At 37.9% G+C, this 18546-nt stretch overlaps 1 protein-coding gene across 1 annotated transcript in view; it reads right to left on the reverse strand.

Moving 5' to 3' along the window:
• Nucleotides 1–1059: 1059 nt before the first annotated feature.
• The window catches only part of MACROD2 (mono-ADP ribosylhydrolase 2), a 2034677-nt gene continuing 2017190 nt past the window's right edge, over nt 1060–18546 (reverse strand). Inside the window, exons 17-19 of the mRNA XM_060611757.3 lie at nt 13716–13793; nt 10783–10851; nt 1060–4898 (exon numbers count right to left, since the gene is read on the reverse strand). Of these exons, the coding sequence (XP_060467740.1) occupies nt 10790–10851; nt 13716–13793 (140 nt within the window). The 3' untranslated portion in view covers nt 1060–4898; nt 10783–10789. The remainder of the gene's footprint in view (nt 4899–10782; nt 10852–13715; nt 13794–18546) is intronic.

The following is an 18546-nucleotide window of genomic DNA, read 5'->3' on the forward strand; positions in this document are numbered from 1 at the left end:
ATAGAGGCACATTGCTTCTCAAGGTCCCACAGCTTGCCAGAGTCCAGACTAGAACAACGTAATGGGTGTCCTTGTCCCTTTTAGTCCTGAGAACCACCAGTAAATTTAAACAACATTTAATGACACCTTTGAATAAAGTAAGGCAGAGGGGCAGGAGTGGTGGGGGAGAAACGTAAGAGTGACGGGCCAAGAGACTGAAAATTTCACGTTGCTAAAAAACTGCATCTGGCAATGCTAGAATCATGTTAAATTATCTCTGCTGTCACTTGGAGGCATTTTTGTTGACGTTGCCCATTGCCGCAATAAGGCTATGATTTTTTTCTCATCGAACCTTGTTCATTTTTGGAAAAATGCTCCTCTGCTAAAACGGTTTTAAAAAGCTTATTCTCCTTTAACTATTAAGTCTCTGGCTTTGTTGGATAAGGGGATTGACTTTTATTACTGCCTTCTAGAACAATAAAACTGAAAGCACCTCTTCTGGAGGAGATGGAGGGAATTAAATTTGATGGAATGCAGATTTCCATTTTCAAAAAAACTTTGAGTTTTTCCCATAGCTATTTTTTGTTGATCCATTGCCAAACTCTCTAACAATTGCGTAATTCAATCAAAATTCCATCAACAATAGACTGAGGAGGATCATGGTTATAGTGATCACATAGCCAGCACAGTGGCTGTCTCATAGAAGGTTCTCGAAAAGAATTCCAGTAATGGATGGTGGGCTCTAAAGGACGAACCCATGTCCATAGAATCATGGGCTTCATCTCAGCAACTCCTATCTTGCACTCCTATCAGAAGCTGTTGGAAGGGTAGTTATCTAGTAGCATTCAGAGAAAAAAAATCGACATTTGGACTTCTGTCTGTACAAACTGTAGTTTAGTTTTGAAAAGCATGGCCAAAACATTGACCAGTCTCAATAAGGGAAGATTATTGATAAGTTAAAGCTTATTTAGAGGGGAAATTTTAAATATACATATTTGCAACCAAATATATAGTATTAAAAGAACATTTTGAGTTATTAATTGCTTACGCTGAGGAACAAATTTCACAAAACACAGATAATTGCACCTTATCTTCTCAAACAAATTTTATTCATATTCTGCTCTAACAAATATAGTATGAAGGCAACAATTGTTTAAGTTTCTTAGTGTATGGCACAGATGAAAAGAAACAAACAGATTTAGAAGCAGTTCAGCATTTAAATGCTGGTTTAACAAAAGAGGCACGTATTATTCTATTTAGCAGTTTATACCAGATATCAGAAGACATTTTTTTTTTCCTTGCAAGCAACAGACTACATTTATTTGCAGTAAGTAAAAACATATCTTGATCAAGAAAATTACTTTTTTTTCTGATTTTCCTTTATATCACAAATGTCAGGGTAAGGCAAATCCTTAATGAATCATATGATAAAAACCCTATTCCCCAAGAAAATATATTGAACATATTCTGCTAACTTTGTTATTTTTCAAAGCAAAGCTGACATGCACCACATACAGAGAAAAGTCATTTCAAATCAAGTGCATCAAGCAGAACTGTATTAATTCACAAAGAGGCTTTTCAGTATTTCATAGAAAGATTTACAATTAGCTGCGGTGACTAATATGTGACCCAGTATCACAGACAGTATTTGGGATGCCTCCTTTGTAAGCTTTTATGAAAGAAGGTTTGTCCATCATCTGAATAGTTACCAGCTAGAGGAAAAGCCCCTTTGTCTCTCCTAAAATGGACTACCTTTCTAATTAGAACTATAGGTTTCCCCTGCTATCTGAAAGTAGTGTTCCTCTGAAACCTTCCTTAAGCCGAAATGACGTAAAGCAAAGAAACAAGTACTATTAATTTATATGGAAACATTTTTGAGCCTTCCCAGGCCCTTTTCTGATACCATAGGGCACATCTTGCTAACAGATACAAAATAAAATGAGGTAAAGTACAGATGCTCACAGACGCAGTTCAAAGCTATGGTGGCTTGATGCTGAGATGTGGAGTGTAGTTCCCAGGGAAGGAGCTGGGCGGTGCCACTCTCACTGCTTCTATTTTTCATAAAAGCAAAAACCCTCTTCGGATTTCTTTAGGTTCATGGTAGCAGGCAGGCCTTTATGTAGGCCTTTCATAAAAGCAAAGTGGATAATGTGATTTCAAAAAGGCAGGGATACCTATATTATGTTGAAAGCCCACTTTGATCCTCTATATGCAAACACGACTAATATGGGGCTATTTTTCTCCCCCTCTCCCTCCTGTAACTCATCATGACACATAACCTGGCGGAAGTGTGGCTGGAAATTTACACCCAGGGTTCATGTGCAGGAGAATCAACCAGCCTTTTGAATTTTCCATTGTATAGCCTGTTCAATGACAGCACCAGCGAAAAAAAGGTTCCCTGTGTTGAGGTGTCTTCGATCTGGCCAACAGCTAAATTTTTTAATATTTTACTATTGCAATGGAAAGTAACTTCATTGTTTTAAAGTGTAAAATCTTATAGCCAAATAGCAACCAAAGGGCATAACGAGGCAAAGATGGAAACACAATTTAATCAGAAGATAAAGTTGAAACAAATTCAGGAGTGGGGCTGATGATATTTACTCCTCATTCTCTTAGTTTCCTTCTCAAAGATTACTTTCCTTTTCCTGCAGTCTTCAGGCAGAGAACTCAACTGCCTCCTACCCAACTCACATTTAAAAATGAATGAATAAAATGGCTGTCACTGATGATAAAGAGAACACTCCGACTGAAATAATTTCAATCTCCACTGTTCCTAACAGGGACATTAAGTCGCTTTTATCTTTGTCCATTGAGAAGTCCCCATCCCTCTTGTCTCCTTCATGCTGTTTTCAGTCATAACTCATTACTGAATATGAGTAGCACTAACATTTGAGTCATAGGACAATGCGCTCCTAGCATACACACTTGTCAAGTCCTTTACAAGAATTATGGTGACTTTCAATTAAGTTATAAAGATAACATGAAATATAGAAACTATCAGTATTCATATGGCTTCATTTCTTGGATTACTTAAAATGGGACTTTTCCTTGCTTTTCTAGAAAGCTATGTCTAATGGCAGTAGGGGGCATATATATTTCCATATCAAACTGTAGAATAATGGCAGAGGGAGAAATAGCCACGTTCCAAAATTATGAGGTCCCTTAAATATTATTCCTGCTAGGCTGATAAGCAGCTCCGTTTTTAAAAATACAGGATGTTAGAACATGTTACATATGCAGAAATATAACTTGCTAATTATCCCAATATACCAAATAAGCCATCCAAATGCACAACAAATTCAGAAAGGCCAAAAGAAAATTGATAGAAAGATAAGAAGGCAAATTTTCCATAGAGGAAAGATCAAAACTGAAGAACTCCATGGAATATTTAGAAAACAGAACACCCTTTTATTTTAGAAATATTCAATTTGATCCATTACTTTTCTCCCTTTCTCTCTATGTATATCTTAGAATTTTAAAGATCTTATAAGGAGGATGAATTTAAGAAGATGTGCGAGAAGTTATATTAGTTTCCTCAGAAAAAAAATAGATTGTTCTTAGAACCCAGGAAGGCTATTGGAAGCAGGCCATTTTGCCTCATGAGGGTCACTATGCATGTTGGCTCTGGGATAGACATTTGTGACAACTTCTGATTTCCTCCTGGGCTCCTCATCCCTTGTGCCCACTGTACCCCAGGAATCTTGCCTTATTGATACTGCTGTTCCCCTTCAAGGCCATAATTGAGGGATTTCTGGGAGAGGGGATGGGCCATCAAAGTAGTTTTGGATTTGACATGAACAAACCAGACCATTTAGAAGTAAGCCAGAACTGCAAGCAAGACCTCAAACTGCCTCTGACTTCAATGAGCATCTTTCTGCAGGCAGTCAAACCTTGGGTAAAGACAAGAAGTTCTTTTATGAAAAGCATATATAGAAGGAGAAATTTCAAGTAGGACTTTTAATATTTATTGGCATACATTTGGGTTCTGAACGCAGGAGCCCTTTCTCTTAACTGAAACACTTAGAAAAGTGTCAACCCTTACAACCGTGTCACAAAGAGTCTCAGTAGCGGGCTCTATGTTGAAGCACACAATAAAGACCTCATGACCTAGGTGAGCCTTGCTGAAAGTCAGGGTCAAAGCATGGACCTGCTATCCTGGCTACTAAGGAAAAGACTCTGATGGCTGCCAGGGTCTGCCTTTGTTGTTATGTCTCTGCACTCTGGTGTGGATTAAATCCTGCTTCCACATTCCTCATTAACCACATGGAACAGAATTGTATCTTGGGAATCCCTGAATAAAATATCATTTTCAATTCATCGCCCTGACCCTTTTCCAAGTGATTTCTGAGCATTTTGCCCATTTTCTACCCTGCCTCCTTTGTCTGTGGATTATTCTGATATCGGGCTCGACGACACCTGAAATTTAGCTTGCTGTTTATCAATCATCTTCTCTTTCTTTGAAGAAACCACAGTATCGACCAGCTTTGTGAAATAATCAAGAAAGCAGACAGGGGCCAGGATACACATGTGAGGGTTACACCGTGCAACTGTGACCCTGGGAAAGGTCATGAGAGAAAAAACAAAAATTACAGGGATAGCGCCTGAAAGATGCATTAACATGGGTCCCGTCACTAAATTAAAGGAAACTTTTTTTTTCTTTTTCTTTTTTCTTTTTTTTTTTTTTTCTTTCTTTTTCTGCAGGTGAACAGAACAAAATGCAGCTGGAGAAATTAGAGCAAAGGATTCTAGGCCCTTCCCTGGGACGTGCCCTGCCCACACCTCCCTCCTCCACAGCTAGCACTACTGTCTTCCTACACCCACCCACCCCCATCCCCCCCCACCAGGGCCAGGAGAGGCCTGCGATGCTGAGGACTGTGATTTACTTCCATTTCTTTGTTCCTTTGCTTCATCTTGTGCCCCTGCCAAAGACAAGGAGAAACCATTTGTTAGATTAAAGATAATAGATTTCATAGACTTAGCAGGGAATGTCTTTTTAACACAGTCATTTAAATGTTTCTTACCCCTCAAACAAGCCTAGGAATATCTTGGACTATCAAAGAGCTTTGGATATCTGAGCTGTGATTGCTGGCACACAGTATCTTTAAAGAGCATATAAATCACTGCTAATAAATGTATGCCACATTCATGACTTGGTTCCGCTGATGGGGACGATTAACTCAAGTCTTCAAAGTAGTCTTTGAAAGACCTAATCTTGCATTGCTGAGTCCTCCTTTCTTGGGTCCATTCATATGCTCTTATTTCCAGGGTTCCATAGATAAATAATAGTAACAATGTACTTAATGCAGATTTGCAAAAGTTATTGATGGCTATACTACCACTTTGAGATCTTACTAAGTCTCTGCTGTGTCCCCCACCTGAGAGAGAACTCTAAGAAGATACTGTGCCTTAGAAGCGTTGATATTCTTTACATTTTCAGATTTTAAAAAGGTGAGGTATAACCCACATATAGGAAATGCACAGATCTTAAGCATACTTCGACCTGTTTTGCAAAACACATACATTTAACCTACACCACTATCAAGATATAAAACATTCCCGTCACCCCAAAAGTACCCTTTCCAACTATTAATCCCACCCCTGCTCGAACCAACAATTGATCTGATTTCTATCACTGTAAATTACTATGTCTCTGCACGGAACTGCAGCAGATGATCTCTGAGTTGATTTTCTATCTGGTGTCCTATGAATCTGTAAAAAAGTATCCTTTTAGGTATGTATGTGTAAATGAAAGCAATATAATGCTTGTGGCATATGGTATTTAAAATAGCCAAAAGTAAATGAGAAGAAAAAATCCTGTATCATTCCTCCATGGATAACTTTTTTGGTTAATATTGTGGAGTATTTCCTTATAGTATTTTTCTATATCTCTCTAATACATATATACACAATTATATATTTTAATTTTAAAAAATGAAAATTGCAAATGTAAAGAAACTTATAAACGGTATAACATAACTAGTATGTATTCCCTATCCATATTTAATATATGCTAATATTTTTCAAATTTCCTTGCAATCTTTACTTTTCAAAAATAAAAGATGCAGGTAAATTATTTATAGATAAATTAATGTAATTTATAGATAAGTTAAAAATATTTCTCTTCCTTCCCAGAGATTACCAAATCCTAGTTTCATTGTGAATCAACTTTCACATTTTTATACTTTTACACAAATATATACTCACAAATACACACATAATAGAGGGTATATAGTATTACTTTGTGTATTATAAAATGTACATGGGCACCTGGATGGCTCAGTGGGTTGAGCATCTGACTCTTGGTTTCAGTTCAGGTCATAAGCCCAAGGTCATGGGATTGAGCCTTGCATTGGGCTCTGCACTGGGCATGAAGCCTGCTTGGGATTCTCTCTCTCTCTCTCTCTCTCTCTCCTTCTCTGTCTCTCTCTCCTTTTCTCTCTCTACCTCTCTTTCTCTCTCTCTCCCTTTTCCCCTCTCCCTCACTCGCACTTTCTTTCCCTCTTTCTCTCTCTGTCAAATAAAAAAAAAATTTAAATATTTTTTTAACATTTATTTATTTTTGACAGATGGAGTGAGACAGAGCATGAGTGGGGTAGCTGTGGAGACAGAGAGAGACACAGAATCCGAAGCAGGCTCCAGGCTCTGAGCTGTCAGCACAGAGCCCGACGTGGGGCTCGAACCCATGGACTGTGAGATTATGGCCTGAGCTGAAGTTAGACACTTAACCAACTGAGCCACCCAGGCACCCCAAAATTAAAAAAAAATAAAATGCACATAAACAGTAATTTTGTTTTGCCCTGTTTTTAGCCACCCACTGATTATTATTATAAATGTATGGTCAATATATACTTTGATTATGCCTTTGTGTTTACCATTCTCCTTGGCTTACAATTGTTTCCTTCACCTTCATCTTTCCTCTGGGCTTAGTTTTCTTCTCACTGTTATGCATCTGTTAGTAGCTTTTAGAGATAGAGTATGTGAGTAGCAAACTTTTCTTTTCTTCCTAAAAATGGCAGTTACTATCTTCTTAAATGATAGTGGAACTAGGAGAGAACTGCACACTGACAATTATTTTTATCCGTGTTTTGAAAACTCAGAATTATTCCACTATCTTCTGAATTAAATTCTTGATGTGGGGAAGCCTGCTGGCCATACCATACTTATTTCTTTATAGGTTAACTCTCCTTTCCCTGTAGTTGTTTCACGTTTTTTCTCCTTGTTCTCTGCTGTTGTGCAATGCCTATTTGTGGGTTTATTTTAAATACGTCCTGCTTGCAACTTATTATTCTTCTTTGAACTTAAAACTCATGACTTTTGTCAATTCTGATAAATCCTCAGCCATTATCTTTCAGACACTATCTACTCTCTCCTTTTAGAACATGTTTTGAGCACAAACATCTTGGCCCCTCTCCTTCCAGCCTTCATGTCTCTTTATGTGTCATTCACATCGCCATATGTCTATTTGCTTTTTCAAATGGTTCTTATTTTTTCAGAGCACTGCTCTTTTCTTACAGTTTTATATCTGCTTTTTATCTTTTTTTTTGTCATTTAAGTGTACTTATTTTATAAAATCTTCAGAATTCTCTACTCTAAAATTATCACAGCACTAATCATCCTTTAAGTTTCCCCACCGATTCTCATTCATGGTAGGTCATTTCCTTGTGTGTTTTGTAAGACGTCAAATTGTGAATTCATCATCCGAGAATTTTTTTTCCTTTGTAGGAATTCCAAGTGATAGTTGCACATTTCAATGTGTTATTGACAGCAGGGGTGGTACTGTCTATAATCAACTATTAAATTAATTCTCAGTCTGTGTATTTCTGTATGACTTTTGATGGCATAAATTTGTGTTTCAAATTCATGGTGCATTTGTGTTTTCTACTTGTCACAGGAACCTTTTTCCTTCCCCTCATGGCAACCTTGGGCTGACACAGGTCTCCTTGTTAACTTCTTGAGCTGGAAATCCCAGGTTTATTTAGGTAGAGTTATCAGTTATAACTTCTTACCCTGAGTGGCTCAAGGTCCTAGGTGGACATTAGTAAGCAAGGGTCTAGCCATAGGGCCTATTTCTGCATCAACAACCAAACTGTAGCCCTTAGGGCTACTGTGTCTTCAGCTTACCACATTACAGCTTTGGATTTCAAATTCCTCTTTATATCTGGCACCTTTGTTTTCATGTCAGTTGAGCTAGCTAGGTATTTAAACATTTTTTGTTATAATTTATTTCTCATTTCTAAACATTTGTATTAGGAGACATTCTGCATCACCTCACCTTTCCAGTTACCTGTTGCTACATAACAAGTCACCCCAAAACTTAGTGGCTAAAACATCATGGTTTGTTATTTTTCAATGTTCTATAGTCTGGTCTTGGCTCAGCTGGGCAGTTTATCTGTTCCAGGTGGTCTCCATTGGGGTCAGAACACCCAAAATGGCCCTCAGTTCTAGAATCTTCCTCCCTGGGGCCTTTGTCCTTCTATAGTAGCGTTTGAGTTTCTTACAGGATGGTTGGGTTCCAAGAGCAAGCATTCTGAGAGTGTAAACATGGAAGTTACAGGGCCTCTTAAAATGCACCTAGGTAGCTGCCAAACTCAGCCTGCCATGTTTCTCTAGAACCAAAGGTTCAGATTCTTTAACCACTTTTCCATGACCTCAAATACCTGTTTAAAACTTATTTTTATTTGGCAAAGTGTTCTATTGATTTGCTGAGTCATTCCCCTATTCCCATTTATGATACTCCTGATTCTTTACAATTATAAATTACACAACACTAAAATATTCTTGCATCATATCTTGGAACTCTGTAATTCTAATTCTATTTCACTGTATTTCTTCCATTTCCTGAATGTGTGATACACAGAACTAAAAGTCCCTTCTTTCTTTTGAACTACCACATAACCTCTACAAATTCAGCTGTCTAAATATTTCTGTGGGAATTACTGAAGTTCCTCAGATCATACTGTTCTCTGTGACAACTGTGTTCAGAAACTCTCTACTGTTTAGGGAGAGTATGGTGTCATCAAATAACTGTCCTGGGAGTATCTGAACTTCCATTGATCATCCAAGTGACCCTGTGTAAGTCACTTCTCCTTCCTGGAATTGAGTTTCCTTAAACTAATATTGAACTTTAAGTTTTGACAACTTACTCTTTTGGGTAAAGAGATTGATTCATGTTCATGGTCAAAGAAAATATTTTGACATTAACCAAGGAAAACATTGATCTGGATAATTTATTTAGATATTGATCACACAGGAAAATAATAGTGTCTGTAAGAAAAATTCTAGAAAGATGTTTATAGTTTGTTGGTAATAAAAGGGCGAAAGGTAAGGCAACACTGAGGAACCTGCATTTAAATTGTTCAGGCTTAGCCTCACTTCATTACTTTTTAATGGAAACTTCTTTACTGTATCATTTCTTCAACCTAACAGGATAATTTTAAATACATGAACAAGGTTTAAAAAAAGGAGAAATGTTTATAAGACCATATTTGTATGAGTTTTAATTTTTTAGCAGTGCTATACTATACATGTATAGGTACTACATTTGTATGTATTACACAAATGCTATTATATTTAGTTTTAAATGATGTTCAAGACCACGATGGGAAGGACAGGTGCCTACTTTCATATATTCTCAAGCTTTATTCTACTGTGATGTTGGAACTCAAGTCGGGAGCAACATGGTCTTCTGGGTGAGTGTAGAGGCCCACCGAGAAGAGGCCAGGGAGTGCAGGAAGGTGCTAAGAGGCAATGGTGTGAACACAATTGTGTCTTACACTGGATGACCCACAATTCATCTATTTCATAGGGTTTTTTTCACAGTTACTATTTTCAGCTAGGAATCAGAATAGCGAGATTGACTTCTTTAATTCTTCTCACCAGCCCTCAAGATATGGAAAAGGGTTACAGACTACTCATCATTTTAGATAAATTTCACTCTCTGATGAGAGATTTAGAATGGTGGTTTGGAATAACTCCTAAACATGAACTGCTCTGGACTATGATTCTCTCTCTTTTTTTTTTAATGTTTATTTATTTTTGAGACAGACACAGACAGAGCATGAATGGGGGAGGGTCAGAGAGAGAGGAAGACACAGAATCCGAAGCAGGCTCCAGGCTCTGAGCTGTCAACACGGAGCCCGATGCAGGGCTCGAACTCATGAACCGTGAGATCGTGACCTAAGCCGAAGTCGGAGGCTCAACCGACTGAGCCACCCAGGTGCCCCAAGGACTATGATTTTCTTGGGGAGTTCCCCAAGGCTCATTCAACTCAACAAACCCCGTGCAGACATACAGGTCCACAGGTAGTGGTGTGACAAGATAGGACACAAGTCAGGCTTCTTTCTGCCCAAACACACTCAAGTGCCTTTCCACATTCTCCAGAGAGAGATATTTAGTGTTACGTTTAAAAACTATTATTTGGTGTTAGTTGTTAAAAACAACTCAGCAGGTAGCTTCTGGAAAAGCTACGCTTCAGAATCAGCTAGGGGTTGCTGAAATAACTTGATCCCTCTGGGAGGCCAGGAGGTTAGATGGATGGAAACATTTTTTTCTTGTTGTCAAAACTCAGAAAAGCAGGGAACTGAATATTTGACTACGTTGTGGCTTATTTCCCTCAAAGCATGGTGAGTTTTAAGGGGTTATCCTTGCTCCTTCCACTGTGTTATTTGGTGTAAAGATTTTTAAAGTATAGCCTGAGCCACACTGTGGGACTTGGCAGAACCGAGGGAAATCCAATATACCATTTACAAACACTTCCCATGGCTGGTTTAATCAATTGAAAATCCCACTACAGGGGCAACTTACCTATCAGTTAATCTTCTTGCTGACTCTCTGTTGGGTCATTTACACTGTCAACCTGACTATTCATTTTAACTGTAACCAGAAAGGAAAACAAAAAAGGTTAAATATTGATTAAACCCAAATCTTTTGAACACATTACAATGGTCTGTGAGTCGTTACATTCCTGATCTCATGTCTTGTACCTCTTTTCAGTTCCTTTTTCACTCATTCCAGATTTGGATTTTTAGATTTGGGGGTTTTAGATTTTTACTGGCAGGGGCCAAGGAGGGCAGAATTGCCTCTTACTGAACTGTAGAAGCTGAGCTGTCATTTTATACCAGATTTTTGGGTTGCCATTTTGGGTGTATTTATTACCATCCTGAGGTAAATTCAAAGGCCTTAATAGATGTCTAAGAAAAGAAAAAGAAAACAAAGCAAAACAGATCATTGACATGCAGAGAGGTGAGCAGCTGTCTCTAAAATGGCAATGTCAGTAGGCCTGTTTGGTTTGCTATGTTTTCAAGTGTGAATTTCGAAACAGACCCTGTAACTTGGCCAGTGGGTGCAGCAGCAGTGGATACCATGCAACAGAAAAGCAGAACATCTGACCAGACCACACAGCAATGGTAAAATGTGTGCTTTTACATTACTGTGTGCATTGTTCTGCGAACATTTGCATAAAATCTGAATGCATAATCAAAGCCATTGTCCAGAAGTATTCCAGAGCAGGGAGGCATAGCAGTCGCTCTGGAAAATTTCAAGGGTGAGTAGGTTTAATTAGATGGATATTTTTAAAGCATCAAAGCCCATATTATAAACGGAGAGACAATATACAAATGGACAGTGGCCAGACCGTATGTAACAATATAACTGACTAAAAACCTCTGCAGCAACCAGCCTGGGCAATCCAACCACAGCCTCTGTAGCAATCAGCTTAGAATGGTCAGGAATTGACAGTGACTGCCAGCTCCACCATATTCTGGGCCAATATTCCAACGAAGGACCATACAGGGAAGGCCAACCAATCACCCAGTTCTAGGTAGCCCAAATCCAGCTTCCCCATGCCAACCACCTCCAGTCAGAGGATGCTTGGAACCTTCTCTTTTGTTAACAATAAAGATTTTCCACTTCCCTGCCTGCCTTTGAGTCGACCAACACCAGTGATAACAGCCGACTATACTTAGCTGAATAAGTAACCTCTGTTTGTTCTCGTTCAGGTAGTCTTCATTTACTGGCACAATAAATCAACAATCCAAAGCTCTTTTTCTCAAACAGGAAAACTTGATTAAATTAAAGCAGTGGCAGATGCTGCTTTTCACACTCCAAGGAGGCATGAAAGAGGAAATGACATTGAAGGGCATACTACCCAGCTCTTTCTTAAGGAGGAAGGTTTTAAAAGTGGGTCTCTGTTCCACCTGCAAACTATCTTGGGTGTCTCATGATGTGTGAGCTTACTCTAAACCCCAGGTATAAACTGGCCAGATGCAGCAATGTTACTGATATGAGGAGAATAATACATGTACTTTCTATCCTGGTCTACAAAATTATTGTAAGGTTGCCCATCTTAGTGAGGTAGTGTGCCGCGTAAAATATAGGAGAACATTCTTTCTCTGTTTCTTCCTCCAACCCAAGGGTCACTGGTTCCAAAACCTATTAACAAATGTTAATATAAAAAGCATCCCGTGATCAAATAAGTTTGGGAAAAGCAATGTTAATACACCTCTTTACAGCTGAGCCTTCTGAGAGCCTGTAATATGCATGACGAATCTCTAAGTGAGGACTAAAGCTTAGTATTTCTCACATTTCTTTCCCTTTTATTCAATGAGCATTGTATGGGCCTGCTATTTTTCAGAACATGTTTTATAAAGAACTAGTAAAGAATCATGTCTATAATGTCACAACCAGGCTGTGGCAGGTTTCATTCAACTGAGCATGACTAACATGTGGTAGTCTTTAATGCATCTGAAGTTGAAAAACATTCTCCTAGGTAATTCGTACCTATGAGTGAAAAAAAAAAAAAAAAACAAAACCCAGTTTATATGGAAGGGCTTATAATTAAGGGAGGAAATTCAGGTGATGAAAAGCTTCTATTGGGTGTAATACCTAGTGTAGAAAACTGTATTTAAAACCACCAAGTAATTTCTACCAGTGGCTGAATTTTTCCCAAGGTCCTTATCAGCTCAAAGCAATTTGCTTTTTTCCTTTGGCTAAAAGAACCCAAATAGCAAGATATATCTAAACGGTTGATCATCAACCAATTTTGGTTCTCCTAAGCTCTGTAGGCCTGTGGAATCGAATATTTATTAAATCATATATTCCCAAATAATTGTTTTTCTAATGCAAGTAATATTTCAAAGTGTTCCCAGCATCGTTGTACAGGGGCAAGGATATATTAATATTCCTGAGGTTCAGAGTATTTAGATGCCTTCAAAATGAGACGTGAATAAAGAAATATTTTTTGTAAACTGATTTCTAAGGTGCTTTTAAAGATTTATTACGCTTTTGGCCAAGCCATCTGAAATAATACAGTGAGGTAAGGTGATGAAGGTCCAAGATAACCTTGGCCCAAACTCAAGCCAGGGCTCCCCTGAATCCCTGTAGAACAGGGATAACTTCAGAAAAGTACTCTTTATGGAAGTAAGGGATATTCCCATACAGTTCACCAGCTTTACTTCGGTACAATTCACCCTTGGAATTATCCACTATGGCTTCCGTATTATGGGCTATGATTAAACTGAGGCACGTACTGTTCTAAAGCAGCTAGCATCAGTGTTTTGTTTTTTTTTTTTAAGTCTCCCAATTTTATTAGTTCCTAGTAGAACAAGGTTTTTGAACTTTACCTTGTTCTAACTGAATATGTTGCTTCACAGAATAGATAGCTCCCTTAATCCTAGATTACACACAGAAAATGTGTCAGATTTGTAGTTTGCATGCGCTTAAACAGCTCAGAACTTTACCATCAGGACTCGGAGAGTTTTCTGTGTAGCCAGAGCCTTCGTTTTGCACAGGAACTCTAGGTGTGTCCTCGTCTTGAGCTGAAAGAAAGAAGATAGTCCTCAATTAATAGAGAATTAGAACAGCCTGACTGCCAATTGTTCTGTCACCCTCCATTGCCCTCTTAAATTTAAAAATACTCCTGGGATTCAACTTCTTTTGCGGAAAAGGTTAAGGGAGGAAATAGTGGGTTGAGTTGCTTGAATTCTTTAGTGCTGTCATCTAAATTCTCTTTAATTTGTGAGATAATCGCATACATACATAACACAATTTCTCAAATTAAAAATCCGATAGCATGAAAGCAGGGAAACTTGGTTTAATCAGAACAACCTACAATTTAAATTTAGGGAAATGTGTGTGTGTGTATGAATTTATACAGCTTAACCTTTGAAAAGGGGGGAAAAAAAAACCTGTTTTGCCTTAGGCATGCCTGAAAGCTGAAAGATTCATTCTCTTGGCAGTGAGGTTTTTTTTTTTAAACACAAAATGAATGACTTAGATGCTTTCCTAGGAGACATTCTCAGATGCTTCCATTTTGAAGTGCTGAGAATCAAGTCTTTAGCTAATTTTTGTTATGATTGATCTCTATTTTGCACAGCTTCAGAGGGTGTGCATCCATTCAGCTGTGGCTGAAGCTATATAACATGCTTAAATATACTAGTAAGTGGATTGTTTTTTCTTACTGTGAGAATTTGACAGATAGTCCGAAGGACAAGAATATCTTACATCTTAGTTAAATGTCTATTATGTTTTCACAACTTGAAGACCAATAGCATTTAGAAATGAAGATACAGATAAAGGTCTGGAAATCGATATTATTTAAATACTTAAAAAATTTTTAACGTTTATTTATTATTGAGAGACAGAGAGAGACAGAACATGAGCATGGGAGGGGCAGAGAGAGGGGGAGAAACAGAATCTGAAGCAGGCTCTAGGCTCTGAGCTGTCAGCACAGAGCCCCACGCGGGGCTCAAACTCACAAACCGCGAGATCATGACCTGAGCCGAAGTCGGATGCTTAACCGACTGAGCCACCCAGGTGCCCCGAAAATACTTTTTTAAATCAGAAGGTTGAATTCATTTTCATTACATGAGTACTTATTGAGCTCAGGGTATGTTAAATTTGGTGTGCCTGTTGGTGAGGATGAACCAAGGATGTTAAAGGTCCAGTTTATGGTCTCTTCAAAGGAAGGAATCTTCAAGGATAGAACCTGCGCTCTTGGTAATGATTTGCTGAAGCTGATAATCATGAAGTATGATTCAAAGGTGACCAATCTCTGAGCCTTGGTGGATGGGTGGTAGGTAGGTTAGTACTTGAAGACATACAAGACAAGCAGAGTGGGGGAAGGTGAAGAAAGCCATTTTAGATTTGAAGTCTGAAGTGCAGGGTCATATAAGGAGAGATGCCAAACAAGCTTTTGCATCCAGTCCTGAGGAAGAGAACTGTGAATAGACATGTGGATATTTGGGAGATGTCAATGTAGAAGTAACATTCATGAAATGAAGGTAGATGAGAGGAGTCAGGAAAAGGATAACAGAACTAAAAAATGACTGATAGATCCCAAGCCTTCAATATGGAAGTAACTGTGCCTGTCACTTGTTTTCATTTGCTCCTGAGGATGAGGTCGGGAAAAGGAAAACAAAACTGGAACCTTCCAACTGGACTTCAAACCATATCATATCCTCTCTAACTCCACCAATTCTGGAAAGTGGGCCATTCTCAATTTCTCATCAACACATGCCTTTAGGCACAATTACAGAAGAAATCACTGATGGATCCTCTAAGCCTGGGAGTAGGAAATCTTGGTTAATTATGCTTCAAAATAGAATAAGGAAAAAAATGAAAACATTTGACATTATATAAACATAATAAACTTTTGTATGGAAAAAAATACCATAAGAAATGTTTAGAAGAAAAATATTATAAACTGAGGAAAATGTTCATACCTTTTACCACAGACAAAGGGTTAATATCTTTAATATCTAAAGTCCTTCTAAAAATAGAGATTAAAAAGATCAAAAACTGGGTAGAAAATTGAGCAAGAAATTTAGCAGACAGTTCGTAGAAAAGAATAAAAATGGCCTGTAGTCATGTGAAAAGATGATTCACTTTGCTCATAATGAAAGAAATGCAAATTAAAATTACACTGAGAAAAGGATTTCAACCTAAGGTGAATTATCATGATGTAGACTAAACCTCCTACTAGCAACAGCTGGAGTCACTGGAGAAATTATTTAAGAAACTATTCACTCACTAGAGAGCCATCAATGCACCCCAAGCTTGAGGAGGTATAAAATCATGAGCCTGACATTCCACATGTACCAAGAAGTTGAACAGAGCCTCCAGATATCTTATGAGGCTTGGGGGAAGGGCAAAACTTGGAAATCAAGGCTAACCAAGGAAGAGGTACCTAGAAAAGTACCTCAAGTTTTCTTTGGGGTCACCTGAAGGGTTATATTCTGGGGACAAAGATAAACTTGATATAGACCAGCTCTTAAAAAACCTGAAATCCAGGGGCATCTGGGTGGCTCAGTCAGTTAAGTGTTGCATGCTTGGTTTTGGCTCAAGTCATGATCTCACAATTTGTGAGATTGAGCCCCACATTGGGCTCCTCACTGACAGCATGGAGCCTGCTTGGTATTCTCTCTCTCTATGCCCTTTTCCCCTCAAAATAAATAAATAAACCTAAAAAAACCCGTGACATCCAACTTTTATTCAATTCAATCCTGATTATATTATAGTGCTCTACTCAATCCTACTGGCCTATCAGAAGCAAAAGCAAAAACAAATCCTTTCTGAAATGTTATAAAACCACTCAGTGCCTCAAGTTATCGCTACAATTATTCACATAGTATCCAGCATTCAATGAAAAATTACCTGGCATTCCAGAAGCACAAGAACAAATCACCGAAAACCGAGAGAATAGGACAACATATAGAGACATGTCAGAGATCTAGATACTGTAGACACAATTTTAAAATAGTGATTAATGAATTTAAGAATTAGATACCTGGGGTGTTTAGGTGGCTCAGTCAATTAAGTGTGTGACTCTTGATTTCAGCTCAGGTCATGGTCTCACAGCTCATGAGATAGAACCCTCCATCGGGCCCTGTGCTGACAGCATGGAGCCTACTTAGGATTCTCTCTCTTCTCTCTCTGCCTCTTTCCCCCACCTCTCAAAATAAATAAACAGTTTTTAAAAAAGAATCAGATGCCAGTGTGGAGAACTTCCATGACAAAGAAGTTTATCAGATAACTAGACACTATTTAACATGTCAGGTATAAATTCTAGAACTGAAAAATATACTATAATTGAAGTTATTACATCAATGGGTGAGTCTGGTAGCCATTAGACACAGCCAAAGAAGAGATTAGTAAACTGAAAGCTAGGCTAGAAGAAAATATAAAAAGTAAAGTACAGATGAAAAATACAGAAAAGAGTTAGTAGATATATGAGATAGGGTCTATTCTATGTGCAATGTGGCAAAAGCAATATTTAAGGCTTGATGGCTAATTTCCCCAAATTAATGGAAGATATCAAACCACTGTTTTAAGAGTGCTATGATCTCCAAGCAGAATTAGTGCAAAGCAAATCTCACTCTGGCCAGTAAAACTGCTGAAAACCAAAATTAAAGAAAAAAATATAAAATTATCTAGTGTATAAGGATCATTGACATCAAAATAGCAACAATAGGACTTACAAGATGACTTCTCAGAAAAAATAATGGAAGGCAGAAACAATGCAATGATATCTTCAAAGTGCTAAACAAAAGATCAGCAGTGCAAAATTCCATGCCAAAAAAGGGTCTTTCAAATTTGAATTTGAAACAAAACAACTTCAGGGCAAAAAAACCAAAACGAAACACCAGAATTTATTCAGGGACAAGAACAGTAGACCTACACTGAAGGAATTGTTTTCACCATACTCAAAAATCAATTCCAGGTAGATTTTAGAACTAAGTGTGAAAGGTAACTTGGAAAAATACCTTCACATCATTAGGCAAAAATTTCTTACACAGGAGAAATAAAGCAATAGCTATCAGGGAGAAGACTGGCAATCTGGAAAACACTTAAATTAGCATCATTAATTTATCAAAACACACCACTAAGACAGTACAAAATAAGCCAGAGTGGAAGAAGATATTTGTGATATATATCACTGACTCCCATGCTGAATATAAAAAAGAAATAAATATGCAAAATAACAGAGAAAAGACAGGGAACCCAATAAGCAATCAGCAAGACAACAAACAAATATGTCATAAGAGGATATCCTGTTAGTGACTTAATTTTTTGAGTGACTTTTACCAAATCTCAGCATTTAAAAGCCCTGACTTTTCACTATTTAAATGACTACAGAATGTTCTATCTCCTTGTGTAACTTATAAAATGTTCTAACTCTCTGGGACACCGTCAGAACTAATAAACACAAAACTTTATTGTTATTTTTTGTAAGAAATGATTACTATGAACGGGAAATTAATTGACCTGACACTAAACATTATGCCCCTGACTTTCCCCTTGGGGTTGTTGTTTGTAATGGAATCTAAAGATATCTGTGGCTGATTAGTCCATGAAGTCTCTTCCAAGGTCATTACTATCAATGATAATACCCCTGGGGATATTACTATGGAGAAACCCCTGTGGCATCACGGAGATCTTTTTATCTAATAAGTAGGATACTGGTCAGCCAAACAACGCTCAATGAAAATGAAGGAACATACAAAACACTTTTGAGAACTGGGTGAGAGATGAAGGAAGAAGTTGAAGAAAGCAAAATCCCAAAGGCAAATA

This window comes from Panthera onca, chromosome A3, assembly GCF_046562875.1.
Source record: "Panthera onca isolate mPanOnc1 chromosome A3, mPanOnc1 haplotype 2, whole genome shotgun sequence".
NCBI classification, from domain to species: domain Eukaryota; kingdom Metazoa; phylum Chordata; class Mammalia; order Carnivora; family Felidae; genus Panthera; species Panthera onca.